This window comes from Nannospalax galili, unplaced genomic scaffold, assembly GCF_000622305.1.
Source record: "Nannospalax galili isolate Female #2095 unplaced genomic scaffold, S.galili_v1.0 scaffold1630, whole genome shotgun sequence".
Lineage (NCBI taxonomy): Eukaryota > Metazoa > Chordata > Mammalia > Rodentia > Spalacidae > Nannospalax > Nannospalax galili.
In genome coordinates, this window is record NW_008327325.1 from 137,325 (window position 1) to 156,392 (window position 19,068).

At 49.4% G+C, this 19,068-nt stretch overlaps 2 protein-coding genes across 4 annotated transcripts in view; one reads left to right on the top strand and one right to left on the bottom strand.

Moving 5' to 3' along the window:
- Positions 1-13,703, top strand: part of Pde6b (phosphodiesterase 6B) — a 39,999-nt gene extending 26,296 nt beyond the window's left edge. Inside the window, exons 4-22 of one of the 3 annotated variants that reach the window (XM_008822774.1) lie at positions 1,455-1,595; positions 1,683-1,757; positions 2,306-2,370; positions 2,658-2,724; positions 2,918-2,965; positions 5,053-5,202; positions 5,465-5,608; positions 6,313-6,378; positions 7,297-7,443; positions 8,494-8,601; positions 8,816-8,925; positions 9,111-9,198; positions 9,605-9,705; positions 9,808-9,915; positions 10,225-10,288; positions 10,487-10,561; positions 11,157-11,240; positions 12,572-12,725; positions 13,466-13,703. In XM_008822774.1, coding sequence (XP_008820996.1) covers positions 1,455-1,595; positions 1,683-1,757; positions 2,306-2,370; positions 2,658-2,724; positions 2,918-2,965; positions 5,053-5,202; positions 5,465-5,608; positions 6,313-6,378; positions 7,297-7,443; positions 8,494-8,601; positions 8,816-8,925; positions 9,111-9,198; positions 9,605-9,705; positions 9,808-9,915; positions 10,225-10,288; positions 10,487-10,561; positions 11,157-11,240; positions 12,572-12,725; positions 13,466-13,527 — 1,857 coding nt within the window. In that variant the 3' untranslated portion in view covers positions 13,528-13,703. Of the gene's footprint in view, positions 1-1,453; positions 1,596-1,682; positions 1,758-2,305; positions 2,371-2,657; positions 2,725-2,917; positions 2,966-5,052; positions 5,203-5,464; positions 5,609-6,312; positions 6,379-7,296; positions 7,444-8,493; positions 8,602-8,815; positions 8,926-9,110; positions 9,199-9,604; positions 9,706-9,807; positions 9,916-10,224; positions 10,289-10,486; positions 10,562-11,156; positions 11,241-12,571; positions 12,726-13,465 lie in introns of those variants that run through there. The other 2 variants (XM_029555764.1, XM_029556068.1) reach the window with 2 other exon arrangements.
- A 1,323-nt stretch (positions 13,704-15,026) lies between these two features.
- Positions 15,027-16,242, bottom strand: Atp5me (ATP synthase membrane subunit e). Its single transcript, XM_008823763.3, has 4 exons — positions 16,128-16,242; positions 15,835-15,889; positions 15,525-15,623; positions 15,027-15,116 (listed from the first exon to the last, which is right to left on the bottom strand). Exons 1-4 carry the CDS (start codon positions 16,227-16,229, stop codon positions 15,091-15,093), a joined length of 282 nt encoding a protein of 93 aa, XP_008821985.2. The 5' UTR covers positions 16,230-16,242; the 3' UTR covers positions 15,027-15,090.
- Positions 16,243-19,068: the final 2,826 nt, after the last annotated feature.

Here is a 19,068-nt window from a genome sequence, read left to right on the forward strand (position 1 = left end):
CAGAGAATAAGGAAGGACGTGAGAAGTGGCAAGCTTCCGTTTTTATTATCTTTGTTTTTTCTAATTTTTTTTGAGACAGAGTCTCATGTATCCCATACTGTTCTCAAACTCACTATGTAGTAGATGCTGGCCTTGAACCTCCTGCCTCCATTTCCCATGAGCCAGGATTATAGACATAAGCCCCAATATCTGACTTAAGATTTATTTCTATTATTTGGGGACATGATAGCATTCACAGAAAGCCTGTTTACTGGAGGAACTGGGGCACGAGAAGGCAGGTAACAGGAAACCTCTAGATTGGACAAGAAAAAGGAAGACTAGCTTTGAACTCTATGATGTGATCTCCTTACTTGTCCTTCTCCCTGAGGAAAAGGTTTGTGGAACCAACACTCAGATGACTCCAAAATCAAATGTGTGGCAGAATCTGTCTGCATAGCAGCAGGACAGCCATGAGCTATGGCAAAGGCCTCTGGGTAGCAGCAAGGGGTAGAAGTGTCATAGGAAATGAGCTCAAAGAGTATCTGTGGAATTGAGGCATGGGTGATTCACATCCGTGCTTACTCATTCACACATACACACCCACATTCACATACTCTCTTCCATGTTCCACACTTGATACTCATGCGCTTATAAAGCTTATAAACACACATCCATAAGTGTGCACTCACATGATTACTTGCATGTTCTCTCTCTCTCTCTCTCTCTCTCTCTCTCTCTCTCTCTCACACACACACACACACACACACACACACACACACACACACACCAGCCAGAAGCTCTTCTGAAATATGGCGCTGCCCCTCCCCTCCACACATCCTCCACACAGGAGCCTGTGCTCCTTCAGTCCTGAAGCTGGCAAAGCAGAGTGGCTATATTGTACCCAGCTTTCCCATGTGGAAACATACACCTGACCTGTGTTTGAGAATAATGGCCCAGGCTGGTGGGAGGAGAGCCCTGGACCTGGTCTGGACCTGGTCTGGCCCAGGACATAGGAGGTATTAACAGTCACCTTCAAATTCACCTTCTTGAGACACAAAAGGGTCTGCCATTAACATGTAAACTCTGGTGTCCCCTGGGCTAAACGCAGAGCAGATGAAAAGCATCTTTGCTCAGATCTCTGTCTTTTAAGTTCAGTCTCCCTTAATCAGCTCATTCACGAAATACAAAGCCAGCACTAGGCAGTGAGTGTCAGGGATACAGCCCAAGCAAGCCTGGAGAACTCATCGTCTAGTGGGTTTCCAGGATCCCTTGGGTGAAGACACAAATAAGCCTATACTCACAGAAAACCTTAGGTTACACATTATCAGTCAGTGTACTCCTGGGATCTAGGGCCAGTTGAGCTCTCTGCCGACACTGTGATTAGATGTGTTTGTGGTACCAAGTCTGAGTGGACCCCAAAGTTGCTGAGGCCAAAGAGGTGGGGCCATAGGCCAACATGTGTGCCACCCCTCCAGGTGCTTCTCTGGTCAGCCAATAAGGTATTTGAAGAGCTGACAGACATCGAAAGGCAATTCCACAAGGCCTTCTATACTGTGCGAGCCTATCTGAACTGTGACCGGTACTCAGTGGGCCTCCTGGACATGACCAAGGAGAAGGTAAGGCCTTAGGCTCTCAAAGGCCTCCTTCCCTGCCTGGTCCAGCTCACAGATTGAATCTTCCCATCTCTCTTGACCTCTGCCCAGGAATTCTTTGATGTGTGGCCTGTGCTGATGGGGGAAGCCCAGCCATACACAGGTCCACGAACACCTGATGGCCGGGTAAGTCAAGAAGGCAGGTGGCAACTACCCCACAATCTAGTTTCCCTGGCTCCAACTCCATAAGGAGGGTGGGGAACTAGGATGGGGTCTTAAATTCTATTTTCTCCCACCAGTCAGCCCTGCCCCAGTGAGGGTAGATTCTCTAGATCTGCTTTGGCTTTCCAGAGCTCCTTTAAATCACTGACATGTTTGCACACAGAAGTATGGGCCCAGATAGTATAGAGTCAAGTAGGACACATGAAAGATGAGTCTAAACCTGGGTGTGCAATATGTGCATGAGTATTAGTATTGGTTTGTGTGTTTGCATGTGTGCATACGTGCCTGCACATACACACACACACATAGGTATACATATGTGCACAACACACACATGCACCAGTCTGTTGATATGTGAATGTATATATAATTACATGGATGCTGTGAATGTGTCATCTGTGGGTGTGCAAATGTATGTGTGTCTGGGTGGATGCCTTTCTCTTCTCCCTTCAGGAAGGATTACACTGAGGCCTTGACCCAGAGTCCCCACATTGATATATTTTGTTTCTCAGGAAATCGTCTTCTACAAAGTCATTGATTATATCCTCCATGGCAAAGAAGACATCAAGGTCATTCCGTAAGTGCTGAGGTTTGACACCCCAAAACCAGTCTCTGGAGTAGCCACCTCTGGGACTTCTAGGTGAAGTCAGCAGGGCCTTCCCAGGACAGTGAGGAGGATCATGAGCAGATGAAGGGGGGAGGTGACCAGCCTAAGATACCTAGATATCTGCAGCAGATAGCCAGGGGGTCAGGTGAGCTGTCCCGGTAGCCCCATCAGCAGCAATTTTGACCAGACCAGCCCTGGCAGGCAACACTGTTGTGTTTAATAATCCAAGCACCTATCCCTTTGTTCTTTTCCTGCAGCACACCCCCAGCTGATCATTGGGCTCTAGCCAGTGGCCTTCCAACCTACGTGGCAGAAAGTGGCTTTGTAAGTGTCCCCATTCAAGCCCTGGCCTGCACTGGTCAATACTGCAATGCCTGTTAACCTGTCACCTCCTATCAGCCCTTCCTTTAGTTACTGCTTGCTTTACCCACTTATAAGTTCATCTCTTGCAGGTAAGGATAAATTGGTGTTTATGTGCTCAGCTGCTCAGAGAGAAATTGTTTCTGATTCTTTCCAGATCTGTAACATCATGAATGCTTCAGCTGATGAAATGTTCAAGTTTCAGGTAATCTGCCCCACTCGTTGATAGAAACTGCATTTTACTAGGAAAGAAGGTATTTTGGTTCAAAAATGATGGCTTGAATTAGTTTTTGCCACTTAGGGAACAACTTTGTAGGGCTGGGGAGATATCCCAATTCTAAGTTGGGCGGGGCAGATAAGATAAGATCCAGTCTAGTGTGGTGCATGTCTTTGATACCCACACTCAGGAGGCAGAGGCAGGAAGATTTCTGAGATCCAGGCCAGTCTGGTCTAATTCCAACTGGCTAGTTCTAGGCCAACTAGGGCTACAGGGAGACCCTGTCTAAAACTTTTAATTAAAAAGCTAAAAATTAGCCAGACGTGGTGGCACACACCTTTAATCCCAGCACTTGGGAGGCAGAGGCAGGCCGAGCTCTGTGAGTTTGAGGCCAGCCTGGTCTACTTCTGCTTGGAAAATAAATATTTCTGTATCTGTTTTCTACTACAGGAAATAAAAAGCTAGTAATCAGGACTGGAGAGATGACTCAGTAGTTAAGAGCACTGGCTGCTCTTGCAGAGGACCTGGGTTCAATTCCCAGCACCCAATGGTGGCTAAAAACCATCTATAACTCCAATTCCATGGGATTTGATGCCCTCTTCAACCTCTGAAAGTATTGCATGACACGGGTGCACTTACATACATGCAGGCAATACACTCATACACATAAAATTAATTAAATTAAATAAATAAAAGACAGGAGGATCCTGGGGGCTTAATGGCCAGCCAGTCTAGCCAGTCAGTGAGCTTCAGGTTCAGTGAGAGAGCCTGTCTCAGAAAATAAGGTGGTAATTGAGGAAGACATCCAACAATGACCTCTGACCTCTACACACGCATATTGGCCCACACATGTGCATACACAGGTTATATACATTATATATATATATACACCACAGAGAGAGAAAGAAACAATGTCTCTTGAACCTGTAATCTCAGTAACGAGAAGACTAAGGCAGAAGGATTGCCTCAAATTCAAGGCCAGCCTGGGCTACAGAGATCCTGCCTCCAAAGGCAAAAAAAGAAAAGAAAAAAAGAAAGAAAAGAAAAGAAACAACTTCGGTATTGGTGGCTGAGAAGTCACAAAAGAAGCACATATTCCTGCTCCCAGGTCTACAATTGAGCTGATCTTGTCTGGCTCATTTGGAGTTAATCTAGTCTGGTCTCAGTTGATCTTGAGTGGTCTCAGTTGATCCTGTCTTGTGTCAGCTGATCTTGTCTGATCTCAGTTGGTCTGGGCTAGACTCAGCATATCTTACCTGGGCTCAATGAATCCTGTCTGGTCTCAGCTTATCTTCTCTGATTTCAGTCCTTTCTGGTCTCATTTGTTCATCTTGACTGGTCTCAGTTTATCTTGTCTGGGCTCAGCAAATCCTGTTTATCTTGGTCTCGGTTGATCTTGTCTATTTCCAGTTAATTTTCACTGGGCTCAACTGGGCTCAATTGGTCTTTAGGCTCAATCGATCTTAACTGGACTCAGCTAAACTTATTGTTTGACTAAACCTGCTCCTGGTTGGTCTCTGGGCTGGGAATATGAGAGCTTAGTGTTCCTCTGCAGGTTCCTGTCTTCATCTGGGGTTTGGACAAACATGGCCAGAACCACATAGCACTTTCTGGAAGGTGGTCATATAGACTGGTAGGAACATGCTTTGTCATTAATGGCCTCTTGGATGAACTGGCTCACTCTCCATATTTCATATTGGAAGACAGAATGAGCCAACTACATAATGTTCAGGGCCTAGTGTAAAATGGAAATGTAGGACCATTTGTTGAGCAATTACTAAGAGCTTTCTTATCAGGGTAGTGCCGTGCCTTCTGAGAGGTACTCCTAGGGGACTACAGCCCTCACACACTCATGAACCCTATTCTGGTAGGAAAATATCCTCCTCCATCAAGGAAAATTATGACATAAAGCCAAAGAACATAAAGTTCACAGATAAGAGTAGGTGAAGACCCAGCCCAAGAGCCCATTAGCACAGCTTGAGGGCTGAACAAATAAGATCCACCCTCCTGGGGCAATAAGCTCCGGCCAGGGCCATACCTGGAACAACCCTCAGTTTTGCCTCTGCTCCCTACAGGAGGGGCCCCTGGATGACTCTGGGTGGATGATCAAGAATGTTCTCTCCATGCCCATCGTCAGCAAGAAGGAGGAGATTGTAGGGGTGGCAACCTTCTACAACAGGAAAGATGGGAAACCTTTTGATGATCAAGATGAAGTTCTCATGGAGGTAAATATCCAGTACCAGGTATGGCTTCAGAGGTGCCCCTGTATGATGGTGTGCGATATGAGAGAGCATGGTCCCTCTCCACATACATCCAGAACCTACCCAACACTAAGACAGAGAGAAGGGAACAAAGACATTTCTAAGGTTCCATCCCTGGAGGCCTCTGTGCTGTAGCAATCTGGGCCACTGAGTCACAGGTATAAAACACAGATATAGCTCACCAGAGTGCACAGCAAATGGTGTAACATTGCTACCTGCCTCCCAGTCCCTGACACAGTTCCTAGGATGGTCGGTGCTGAACACAGACACATATGAGAAGATGAACAAGCTGGAGAACCGTAAGGACATCGCCCAGGACATGGTTCTGTACCATGTGAGATGCGACAAAGACGAAATCCAGACAATCTTGGTACTACTGAACATGGCATTCTATGGGGCCCATCTGTCTGGGGGAAGTAGAGCATTCAGTGGTTAGGACACATCCCTAGGATTCAATTGCTGGGTCCAACTCTGGCACCACATTCTGCACAGCCCAGAGACTGTCCTTGTGCCTCATCCTAAGTAGTGAGTAGGTGTGACCAAAGCCTTCCTAGATCATCTCATGATTCCATCTATAATCCATGTGTGGCACTGAGAACAGTGCAGAGAAAGGAAGGAATGCCAGGGCTCCCAGGCACTGACCACCTGTGTCTGGAATTGAGGGTGTCTGAGTTCAAAGAGACTGCTGTCCTTCAGGGCTCAGGGATCCCTCAACATCCTCCATGGTGAAGGTGATAACATCACTTTATCACATTCACAGGGTGAAGGTGATGTTGTCACTGTCACATGGGCAAATGTGATGCCATCACTGACACATTTGTGGACATGATACTGTCATTCTGCCACACAGGGTGAAGGTGACAGTCACTCTGTCATAGACATGGGGTGAAGGTGACACCGTCATTCTGTCCCTTGTAGGGGAGAGATGATGCAGTCTCTCTGTCATGAATGAAATGGAATGAAAGGGTCACTGTCTGTCAATCCTGAGATAGAGGTGATATTGTTACCCTGTCACATGGGGTAGAAGATAACACTGTCCCTCTCTCCCACAACTCACCTGTTATTCTTTGTTAGCCAACAAGGGACCGCCTGGGGAAAGAGCCTGCTGACTGTGAGGAGGATGAACTGGGGAAAATCTTGGTGAGAACCTTCCCTATCGTTCAGTGGACATCAGCTATTCTTGTGAGTGGGAAGAGAAAGTCCTCCCTGGGATAAAGGAACCTGACCCGCACAACATCCTCTCATATTAGTGCTACCTGAGTAGGTGTATCAACGCTCCCTAGCAGAGATGACGATTCTGACTATAAGGGTTTGCCCAACTGGAGTTTACTTGATACCTGCCCTGAGTGTCTCTGTCTGCCTATTTCCTCGGTGTTTTCCAGAACTATCCATGTTTTAGATCTGCAGGTGCAATTTGAGCTGTGTCCATCTGTACTATCTCCCTACAGGAGTGACCAGGTGTTTGTAGGCCCTAGTGTAGATACATCTGTGCCCACGTGTACGCCAGTGTTTGTATGCATGTGTTTATGCAGGCACATACAGATGCATGTTTGTGTGTGTCCCAAAGAGCACCTCTTGATCAACTTGGTAGTTATATGACACCTACCTTTTTCTATAACTTGTACAGTTTATCAGAAGTACCAGGGATATTTGTCTTACTATGCAGTCTTGGAGTTTATGAATATGCTCAACAAGTTCTAAACACCAATGGTTCTGTGTGGCATGAGTATACACATATGTGCCCATGTATTCACATGGCTGGGTCTAAATCCACGTTTGGCCTATGTAACTTTTCATGTGCATATCCTTGTGTTTGCTTCCCTAACATCATTGCCACCAAGTAGGGCAAGCTCCTCACTGTCAGGTCACCTGGCAGAAGGACACAGTAGGAAAAGATGGGCCAGAGCATTATGAGTAAACTATAGAATAACTGGAGGGCAGACATCACCAGGGATGCTTGGGTTGTCTTCCTGGACAAAGGATTCAGAGAGGAGAAAGGTTAAGAACCAGTGGGACAGCAGCAGGCCCGCATCTCTCGGCCCATAATCTCTTTTACAGAAGGAAGAACTTCCAGGGCCCACCAAATTTGACATCTATGAGTTCCACTTCTCTGACCTGGAGTGCACAGAGATGGAGCTAGTCAAGTGTGGCATCCAGATGTACTATGAGCTGGGTGTGGTCTGCAAGTTCCAGATTCCCCAGGAGGTAGGGAGATATGGTCAGAGGTTCTAGGACCCAAGGAGGTGGGAGGATGTGGCTGAGGTTTCCAGATCCCCCAAGAGCTAAAAGGCATGTGGAGGAGGGTTCCAAGTCCACAGGAAGTACTTGGGACAAACATGTTCATCACAGAACTAGTAAAATATACACAGCAAATATAACTATAGTAAGTGATTGGGTGGGTGGACACATGGATAGAAGGTTTCATTATTAGGTGTTACAGATAATTTTTTTCATTAGGACATCATAGGGACATAACAGGGAGTTTCTCATGGCATGCACAGGGAATTGCAACAGCCACTTACCCAGATCGAAAATACACAGCATCCTCTAGGTTTGCCCATAGGAAAGCCTCTCAGGGATTACCAGTGGGAGGAAAGAATTGCTATTCCAGCTCTGGGTCCCACAGTCCCTTGCCTCCCTGAGTTTCTCACTCTGTCCTGTATCCACCTCCATACCTGTGTCTGCACAACTACATGAAAGATCAATCATCTCTTATCCTCCTCAGAGAACAGGAGTGACAGGCTAGCATTTCTAAAAGAAATTTTACTAAATGCTAAGAGAAAACAGAATAGAAAAACTTGTAGAAAATATTAACAGAATAAAAATATTTCCAAATAATTTTCTGACTCTAAATGTCATGATGGAAGCAACAAAACCTTCTTTGGCTTACATTCTTTTTTGCTCAGAGATAAATGTCTAGACGGTATCCCACCTCCCTGCTCACAGGCCTCAAATTTGGCCCATTCAAATGTTCAGCCCCAAAACTGATTTTTTTCCTCCAAAAGTATCCCACATCCCCAGGAGTCTCTTTCCATTTGCGGTATCAGTCATAAAGGCCACAAATTTCCAGTGGCTGGGGCTGTTCATAACACTGTCCTGAGAGATCCCTTCCTACACAGGAAGGAACCAATGGGACAAGAGCCAGGGAAGTTTGGGGGCCTAGGATATAGGGGTACAATGATAGGTATGGCACAGTGTGGTGTTGGGTAGACTCAGGTGTGGCTCCCAGAGCCCATGTGTCCTCTGCTCCCCCAGGTCCTTGTGCGGTTCCTATTCTCTGTCAGCAAAGCCTACCGGAGAATTGCCTACCACAACTGGCGCCATGGCTTCAACGTAGCCCAGACCATGTTCACACTACTGATGGTATATAGCTGGGGTGGGACAGGGTGACTCACAGGGTTGGGGCAGTAACCATAGCCAACTCCCTCCCAGTCCAAGGGTGCCCATGTGTTTACCCTGACCCAGCAGTAGGTAGAGGGAACGTGGATTTGGGAAATTCCACACTCCCCCACTCCTGCCCTCTGAAGCCAGAGAGCTAGGCCAGTGGTGGGATCCAGAACTGGAACTGTCCCCACAGACAGGCAAACTGAAGCACTACTACACAGACCTGGAGGCCTTCGCCATGGTCACGGCTGGCCTGTGTCATGACATTGACCACCGCGGCACCAACAACCTGTACCAGATGAAGTAGGCTGGGGGGAAAACAGGCTCATGGTGGGAATATTGAACCACAAGTCATATGGCCTGGGGGTCAGTCTTTACAGCCTGACAACCCGTACTGAGGAAGTCCACCTTGAGGGTACCGTACCAGGGTGGGTCAGGCCTCATCCCACTGCCTTCTAATACTGTTTTTTAAATAAAATATGTAACAGATCCCAAAATCCCCTAGCCAAGCTACATGGCTCCTCCATTCTGGAACGGCACCATCTGGAGTTCGGGAAGTTCCTGCTAGCAGAGGAGGTTCGTTCCTGATTCAGTGCTGGGTCCTCCTCTGGGCTAGGGCAGGTGGGCAAGAGACCCTGGGAAACATGAGTTTGGCAGCATGAGAGTGCCACATAGGGTGGGCTTGCTTCCAAGCAGGCAGTAACCAAGAATGGTCCCTGGAGGCTGAGGGTACAATAAGCTATGGCAGTAGGTGAAGGAAGACAGGACCCTCTTAGGCAGTGGCAGACGGCAGACACCAAGGGAGGAAAAGGAGGGACATCCTGGCTTGAAGAAGCAGACCTGAGTCAGGCTGATCTGGGGTCACACAATTAAGGACCATGTTGGGACGAGAGGAGCAGATTGGCCAGGTCCTAAGAGTCAAAGACAAGAGAACCACAGGCAGCACCTGCTACAACCCTGAGACCAATTCTGGCCCCCATAGAGCCTGAACATCTACCAGAATCTGAACCGGCGACAGCATGAACACGTAATCCACCTCATGGACATTGCCATCATTGCCACTGACCTGGCCCTCTACTTCAAGTAAGGTTCCATTAGAGGCAGGAGACACAGGTAGGGTCCTGGGAAGACCTAGGATAGACATGACCACTCTGCCACCCACCCTTCCCTCCTTCTCGAGTCCAGGAAGAGAGCAATGTTCCAGAAAATTGTGGATGAATCTAAGAACTATGAAGACAAGAAGAGCTGGATTGAGTACCTATCCCTAGAGACAACTCGGAAAGAAATAGTCATGTAAGTGGCAGGTCCACTGTTGGCCACTTAATCATGCAGACCTCCCTGACTCCAGAGAAAGAAGCACCGAAACAAGAATAATTCTCTCTAAATGGCTTATCAAGGCCTGAGAACAAAGGCCCTGTCACAGTCTATCCTCCTGATTGCCCTTCATCACTTGCTTCACCCTCAGGAACCTTCTTCACTTACAAGGTGGTAATGTGGGACGGGCACCTTCCCTGGGCTGATCTCAGGGAGCCGATGAGAAAATGTGTTCACTCTGCTCAGAAGGATCACAGTAGTAACATGTGATATGTTGTCCACCCACAGGGCCATGATGATGACTGCATGTGACCTGTCTGCTATCACCAAGCCCTGGGAAATCCAGAGCAAGGTCAGGACTAACTGTCTGGACCCAGAGTAGCCCTCACAGGCATCCTGGTTCTGCACCTAGGGAGCCACAGGGAAAAGGCTGCTGGTTTGCAAAGCAATGTCTAAGTGCAGCAATGAGATACACTGCCCAGCAGAGCCCAGAGGGAAAGGCCTACTGCTCCTGAACACCAGCCCCACTGTGACCTTTGTGTGTCCTCAGGTCGCCCTTCTGGTGGCTGCTGAGTTCTGGGAACAAGGAGACTTGGAAAGGACAGTCTTGGATCAACAGCCCATTGTGAGTGCGGCTTCCAGAATTTTTACCATGACATGTCATTAACAATCCTTTGTACTACTCCAGACCTTAAGGATCTGGGATCTTGGGTGTCTTAACCTTGATTTGTAGGGTCCTGCGGCATGAGTGTGAGTAACCTGGCGTCTTGTAGAAGATAGAAAGCATGGATAGAAGGTCACGAAAACTGGAAGTTGTAGCTCACAAGAAAGAGCTCCTATGGTCTGGGCAGCTGTAGAATATATCACCTGGGCAGGACAGTCTGAGGAGGGCAATGTTGGAAAGGGTAATCCCAGGGCAAGTGTGTGAAAAGCAGGGGCAGGAGTGACAATGAACAATGGTGCAATGAAGGTTAGAGTTAGAATCCATGGCTAGCACCAGGTATGGTACCGCAACAAGAACTAGAACAACATAGGGCTGCTCTGACTACATGGGGATGAGATGGACACGGGTTTTATCTCCAAAGTCAGCTCCAGTCAGTGTGAAGAACTGTTTGAAGCAGGCTTGGGGCAGACTCAGCAGGAAAGGGGTCTTGGCCAACTAGCAAAGCCTCACAGGGAGAAGCAGCACCCATGTCATCTGTCTATGTTTTTTCCACAAGCCCATGATGGACCGGAACCAAGCAGCTGAGCTCCCCAAGCTGCAAGTTGGCTTCATCGACTTTGTATGCACATTTGTGTATAAGGTGAACAGCAAGGATGTTCCACGTTGGCCGGGGTGGACTGGCCAAGAGCAGGCAGGACAGAGGCTGGACCCAACAGTGACCTCACAAGGACATTTGTGTGATGCCCACCCTATCTGATAGGGCAGATGGGGGGAGACTACCACAGCACCCATCCCAGCCTGCCCAGTCCATGGCCTAGCCCCAAATTTGTAATTGTCTTTCAGAAGCATTGAGTATATTCCTAAAATGTCTTTGCTCACCTCCAACATCCCTGCTTCAGAGTGTACCTCTTACCCACAATGGGCACACTGTCTTTGGGAAAATTACTGCAGCTTGCCTGCCAGGTACCTGTGAACCCTTGAAGGCAAGCCTCAGTCTGTGTATCCCCACTGGCACGTTCTACCATGTACAATCTGCAGACCACAAGAACAGCCATATTGCTACCAGCTGGGCAAGAACCAAAGTGCTACCAAACTCTAAGTTCTGCTATTTGGCCCAAAGACATAAGGCAGGAGCTTGGAGAGACAAGATGGGGCTCTAACTACAGAGCCCTTATCTGATATAATGCGTAACACCCCAGTTCCAAGCTGCTCTAATTCTACTCAGCAGTGACAGACCCCACACTGTAAGGTAGATGCTGTCTTGTTCCAAGTAAAGACAACCCTGACCAGCCAGGCAGGCAGAACTAAGGACCCTCCCTCCTGATATGGCCACAAGTCACAGCCTCACTATAGGGCCTGGTCTTTCTCAGCCCATCCATACTATATGAAAGCAGCTGCGGCCTATCTGCTGGAGCTCCCAGCTTTCCTGCAGGTGACAGTCTCTGTTCTACTCTTGGGATCCTCTTCCTAATACTGAATCATAAGCACCCATCCCATAGCTCCCTCTTGCACAAATTCCTAGACTGTCTTCCTCCATACAGCTTTTCTGTAAAGGAACACACACCTCAGCGGTTCTCCCCTATGCTAGTCAACTATAGGTCACAATCACCTGGGAGTCCCAAATGAAATAGGTCTGATGAGGGTGGAGAGACTGGGCTCATGCTGGCCCTGTACTAAACAATAGATCATACAGGATTCAGGATCAGTCTTTGCAGCATAGTGACCAATGCTAAGAGGGGCTGCTTTGAGGGCAGTGTCAGGCAATGTCCTACCTCACCCCAATGTCCTTATGATTTTTAAAATAAATCTGCAACAGATAACAAAAACTGTTAACCAAGGCATACAGCCTCTCAATTCTAGAACAGCATCCTCAGTTCAGTGAGGCTGGTGGTAGGGAGACCTGGGGCCCTCAAGGGCTATGAGCCTTCCAGGAGCAAAGGGACAGCATGGTGACTTCTCAGTTCCCTCTAGGAGTTTTCCCGTTTCCATGAAGAGATCCTGCCTATGTATGACCAACTGCAAAACAACAGGAAGGAGTGGAAAGCACTAACTGATGAGTATGAGGCCAAAGTCAAGGCCCTTGAAGAGGAAAAGGAGGAGGATGACAGAGTAGCAGCCAAGAAAGGTCTGGGACCCTCTGTGGACTGGGATGGTCACCCTCCCCCCAAGTCAATGCTGTGACATAGTAGAAATTAAGAAATCAAGAAAGGCAGCTATTTCAGACAGCCCCAAAGCTCTGGAGCCAAGGGATGCCCTATCCATCCTGTCCCTTGAGGGACACAGCTGTTCATGTCACACAGACAACAGACCAGACTAAAAGGCCCTCTCACTGAGCCCGAAATACTAGCATATTCCTACACAAGGGAGGCAAGCTCACTGATCTGAAGTTCTGGTTCATTAAGTAGCGGTTCCTTACCAGGTGTAGTGGCACATGCTTGTAATCCCTCCCTCAGAAACAAAATAGCAAGCTTGAAACACAACAAAGACAAAAACAGGAAATCAGTGAGCTGAGCAAGTCCTGCCCAGTGCTACTCTACATCATGTGCCCCAGATCAGAAGTGCAACAACACTCCTTGTCTTTTCCAGGGCTTGACTACCCTGGCCCAGTGGCTCTCTAGGGCCACTGGAACACTATATTGAACAATGCGGCTTCAGGGTCATAGGAGGCCAGGACTCAAGAGTAATCAGGGCACAATGACCACAGGGGCTCAAGCATTTAGCAAGGCTCAGCCCATACTTGGCTTGGGTTGGCAACAGTCCTGGTTTAGCCCTTTTACCTGCAGGGGGTGGTAAAGGACACATGAATCAGACACAAGATGCAGACTGCAGGCAAAGCTGTCAGTCATTATCTATCTTCTCTTACAGTGGGCACAGAAATTTGCAATGGTGGCCCAACACCCAAGTCCTCAACCTGCTGTATCCTGTGAGACCTGTCCAGGGGCTTCTGGTCCCTCTTGCTACTCAACCACTGGATATGGACTCTGCCTCTGGCGGTTTGGTATAAGACTTTAGGAAGGGGAAAAAAAGACTGAACATAATTTTGGATATTTTGAAATTTTTATGGTATTTTTACAAACTAAAAGCCAACTATGATTAATTTAAATGGTATAGCCCACGATACTCATTTGATACAGTCCCCACAGAGATCTGTGCGAAGGGTCTGTGAACTATATCTAAAATCAGCTTTCTACTCATGTATATGTAAGTAGACAGTATCCATCAGGATCATCTGCCTCAGTCATGCCCAGAAGTTCAGAATAAAATAGAGAAAGCAACTTGCCTATTCTTTATGTACTCACATCATTTGATCACACTTCATATTTGACTTATTGGGAAACTCCTGGATGAGACTAAGCAAAGCTGAGATCAGCTGGGAGTGGTCTGAATGGGAATGACCTGTACTGAATGCCTGGGTGGGACTGTCTGAGATCCTCATGGAGGAAGGAGCTAGCAGCTGTATCTACTGTCAACAGTGTAGGGGAGTCTGGAAGGCAGACCAGAGGCAGAAGTCCAATGGAACTTCACGAGACTCACCTTTGAAATGTGCATTGTCTGGCAGAGAACAAACTTGTGAGGAGCCCAAAGCATTTACTCTCCTAACTAGATGGGACCATTTCTGGGAAAGAATATACCCAGCACAGTTATCTGTGCACATGGTAGAACATAATTTTCATCTCCTTAGAAACTATGGGTGACAAGAAACCCAAATGCTGGGATACCAACTGAGGGGCTACTTGGGGGGAGAATGGTCCTTCACTCATCCCCAGAAACCAAATATAGGGCGTTGAAATATGTACATGCTGCTTCTCTTTACATTTGTGGACCAACTCACAGTATAAACAAAAACCTGGGCTCTAACCCTAGGAAACTTGCTCAAGGCACAGAACTAAGAAGTAACACCCACCTGTCTACTCCAAACCACAAAACCAGAGGTTGGCCAGCTGTCAGCTTAAAGGAACCCATGAATCTGGAAGGGCAGTACAACCTACATGTACTCACCTTTAGGTCACATACAGCATCCAGGAGAATACTGAGCGTTGGGGGCAGACAACTCATATTGCTATGAGAACATCAACCCCCACTTGTCTACCAGTGCCTCCTCTGCCAGTCCAGGGGCCTGAGCTGATTAACAAAAGCCCAGAGCGGAGCAAAGCAAAACTACCTGTACCCAGGAGGCTGAGCCACTCTATTACCCTAGCATCTTGGCACCCCAACTGGGCCTTCCCACCGTACTCCCTCCTTCTGTGCTTCCCATGTGTTTCTGGGCTGCACTTATGTCTATGTCAGGTAAAGATAATTGGTTCCCTTGAATTCCCTCTTCTTCCCACCCCCCCAACCCCCACCAGGCCCGATGAAAAGTCACATACAACTGTAGAGCTAGAGCCTGGAGGCCAACATCCAAGGCAGTAAGGACAGGAGACCAGAGCACCACACAATGACAAATCTTTATTCATCCTTGGGGGCTGGAGAAAGCCAAGCTCGCTGGTGCTTCACTTGAATATGCTGTCATCTTGAGCTGAAAGGGTCATAAAAGACTGTGTCACACACTATACTCACTCAGAAGGATTCCAGGGCTTCCGTTTTAAACAATCCAGAATCTAATTCCAAGAGAACCTGACTACGCTTGACCAAACCAACCCTCGCCTCCCCTCTGCCCACTCCACAGAACGCAACCCTGCAGGAAGTCAACGGAGAAGAGTCAACTGAGAAGCCTGCTCAGCGGAGGCCTCTCTGAGGTAATGCCTAGGGCAGCTGCCAACCTGAGGCGTGGGCCTCCCCCAAGAGAAGCTACAACATGCCCCACAAACTCCAAGAAAGCTCTGCAGACTGCATGGGAAACGTGGGGCCGGGGAGGAGAGACAACGCCCCTTTTACTGAGCAATAGCTTCCGGAAAACCAAGGAAGGAAGGCTGAAAACCCGTACCTTCTGCCCGTTCTCTCTCGATCCGTTTCAGTTCATCCAGTCTCTTCTTTTCCTCCGCTGCCACCCTCCTCTCCTCTTCAGCCCGGGGTTTTAGGTAACCTGGGGAGTGGGAACAATTAACTTCCCCGAAAATGCTGCTTCGTGAAAAGAGCAGACTCCAAATCCTGGGGTAGCTCTGCCCACCTACCCCCTACAGGCCGCCGCGTCTCCCGCCCAGGAGGTTGCGGAGTTGCAGACCTTTGCCATCCAGCTAAGCCGCCCGGCTCTCACCCCGAACCCCGCGGCCCGCCCCCTGGGTCCCCGCACTCACTGTAGCGCTTGGCTCCATAGGCCATGCCGAGGACCAGGGCGGAGTATCGGCCGAGCTGCAGAACAGGACGTTAGATTAAAGAGCAGAAGACGCAATCCCCGGGGCCTGGGGGTCTCGGGGGCTGAGATCAAGAAGGGGGGGGGGGTTGTCCCCGAGTGGCGGGCACTCGGGGAGGAGACTTCAGGGAGAGGTCACAGCCCGCAGGCTCAAGGGTGGGGACGCCGAGACGGGGACTCGAGGAGGGACACACGGGGGCCCTTAGCACTGCGAACAGGTCGTGAAACCGGGTTCACCTTGATGAGCGGAGAGACCTGCACCGGGGGAACCATCTTGTCCGCGACCTTCGCGCCGGAAGTACAACCAAGGCGGTGAAGCCAGGAGAGCGCGTGCGCCATAGGGATGAATGGCGCGAAGCGGCGCCCCCTGGCGATGGGGAGGAGCTGTGCGCTACCTACCATTCCACCGGTGATGACCCACTGGCGCTGGCCTGCGCGTGCGTGGCGGCTGCTAGAAAACACCGCCTCTGGGAAGCGGGGAACCGGGCGGGAGTCGGGGGTGGGGGGCGACTCGTTCCTTCTCCGCAGGCATGGCACAGATGACCCGCCCTGCGTGCCAAGTCCGCGCCCGCTCCCGCCTCGACCCGGCAGACCCACCTAGGGCGGCTTCGGGATGTGGGGACAGGGTTACAGACCCAGTATTGTCCCCTTGAACCCGGAGAAGAGCAACCCTCCAAGCCTTTTCTGCAAACTGCCGACTCTGAGCGCAGCTGCCTCCCGGCCATAGCAGCAAGGCTTCCTCCTCCTGGGATGAGTTAGTTACGACCAACATCCCAGGAGAGATTGGGGCCTTCCAGGTGAAGGTCATCCAAGCGGGGCTGCCCCTTGGGTCTCCCTAACCATACCTTCAGGACCCCAAGCCCTGGACCTGAAGGACTCCTCCACCCAGGCTTCATGGGGATCCTGGAACGCCTAAACTGCCTTTCTCTCTGCAAGCACTGTCCCCTCAGTGGTAGTGTCTAGCAGTCGCCAAGGATGAATTTGCCCAGAAAGGGAGGCAGTTGGCAAGAGTAGGGGACAAGCTGATTCCCAGCTGTGCCTGTTACTGGCATGCAGTGTCTGTGGAAGCCAGGCACGGCAGGATCAGGCTTTACCCCAATGCCCAGCAGTGACTTACTTGCCCAAGGCTGTCTCTTACTCCAGCCTCTTGAGCCCTGCACAGCACCAGAGCCTGGGAAGGAACACAGTCCATAGGGGTCTCTTCCTGACTTTACCAAATCCACATTTCCAAAGAGAACATAACTATGAATCTAAAGTGGATAAAATGCAGCAGTGAAAACTCTAGAGCCCACAGTAGGAGCTCCCCAGTTCTTGTAGAGGAAATTGCCCGCAGGGATAGCCTGGGTGCTCAGAGAAGATGCCACTCTCTAGGCCCTAACTGTATATTTGGTCAGGAGCCTAAGCCCTGGGCCTCCCCTGTTGGAATCCTAGAAAGTTCCATGAGCTGGAGACAGTAATACCCAACTCTTTAGGACCACCTACTCTTTTTCTTGCGCTTGGCAAGGCTGATCTGAAGACCCCCACCCCCTCTTCCAGGACCCCTGACTGAGCTGGGCTTGAGGGACAAAGGCAGATCCCTGCCTTCCTTTAATCCACTGCTCCCTGGGGAAGCTGCAAGGGCAAACTGACCTAGAAGACACCAGACTTCCTCATCTGTCATGCATGCTGAACCCCCCTCCCCATCCTGCTCTTGAGCAGCTGGTCAGATAACCTCAGGTGACCAAACAGGTTTCTCTCAGTAGATCTTAAAATAAATCAGACTCCTCAGCAGCTCAAGTTTCCAGAACTGAAAATGGGTGTCTCTGGGGTCCAAGAGAAGTGAGGGTTAGAAATACATAGAAACCACATGGAGAGGTACCAACAGAAGCACACAACATATACAAAGACACATGCACACAAATGAATGCCCAAGACCCTGGCATGTACTTTGGCTCGGGGTCCTTTATGGAGGCCGAGGAAGTAGGTAGGATCCTACATAGCTCAGGACACCACTGGGAGGCTTCTGCACCTGTTGCAGTCAGTTGTGCACAGAATCTAAATACTCCCAATGTGCTGATATCTTTAACTTAGTCTCAACCAGGACCCTCTCTTGGGGCATGTAGTCCTCTCACATTCAGAGCTTCCTACCTCTGTGGCTGGGCCCAACCTGATCTAGGGCCTTTACTACCAGCTACCACCCCAATACTTGGTCAATCTCTGGTAATTCCCCCTGGAGGTCTGAGGTAGCATCTGGGAAGGAGCTTCTGTGACAGAGACTGTGACCTTGGGGGACAGAACCTCTGTCACAGTTCACACCCTGTGGTAGATATGCCACGGTTTAGAGATGTACCAGTAAAGGGGGTGCCCAGCTATCACAGCTGCACTCTGTGTCATAGCTATGGCTGCTGAGGTTCTACTTCCTGCTGCCCCATCTGGTTTAGGCCTCCAAAGACTTGCTCTCTGGGTGTGGGACTGTGAGGACCTCATTTGTTCACTTCACTTCATCCCATTTGCTCCATCCTATGCAACCTGAAGACCCACCCCACCTCTCCTGCCTTCACTCTTATCCCAGGCATCCAGTGCCTGATGTCAATAACAGAGTACTGATCATATTGCTTCCCTGGACTCTGCCTATCAGACCAGGTAGTAGAGGGAAACCCAGAGGCCAAGCCAAGTGACACCAACCTAGGCAGTCTGACCATCTCTAAGGTTCTTTCATCTCAGAAATATGATTGCCCACCAGATAGCCTAGGAGCTGCCAGCAGTGGCATCAGAATGGGTTCTGGGTCCTACTGACTCTGCCAATCAATCAGGAAAGCAAAAGTGGTGCCTAGGAAGGCCTGATACAGAGCAATAGGCAAATTCTTGGCCCAGAGCCATTCACAACACCTAGCACCTCTGCTGATCTATAAAAGGTGTTTCTTCCTCTGGCATCTATGGTTTCTGCTGCATTGGCAGAACCCACATGCCTAGGATGGCTCAGACCCCCCAGCCTTTGGCCAAGAATGTGGCACAAAGTTCTCAAGATGCAGCATCCTCAGCAGAGCAAGCCTCCTGGTGCCTAGGCTGGAAGGAAGGAGGTATTTGAATCACCACCAGGCTGCCTAGGCTTACTCTGCAGTTGTCCAGTTCCCTGGGTGGTAGCCCTCAGCCTGTCCTTATAGGGAGTGACAGCTGAAGTCTGAGCTGTCCTGGGGGA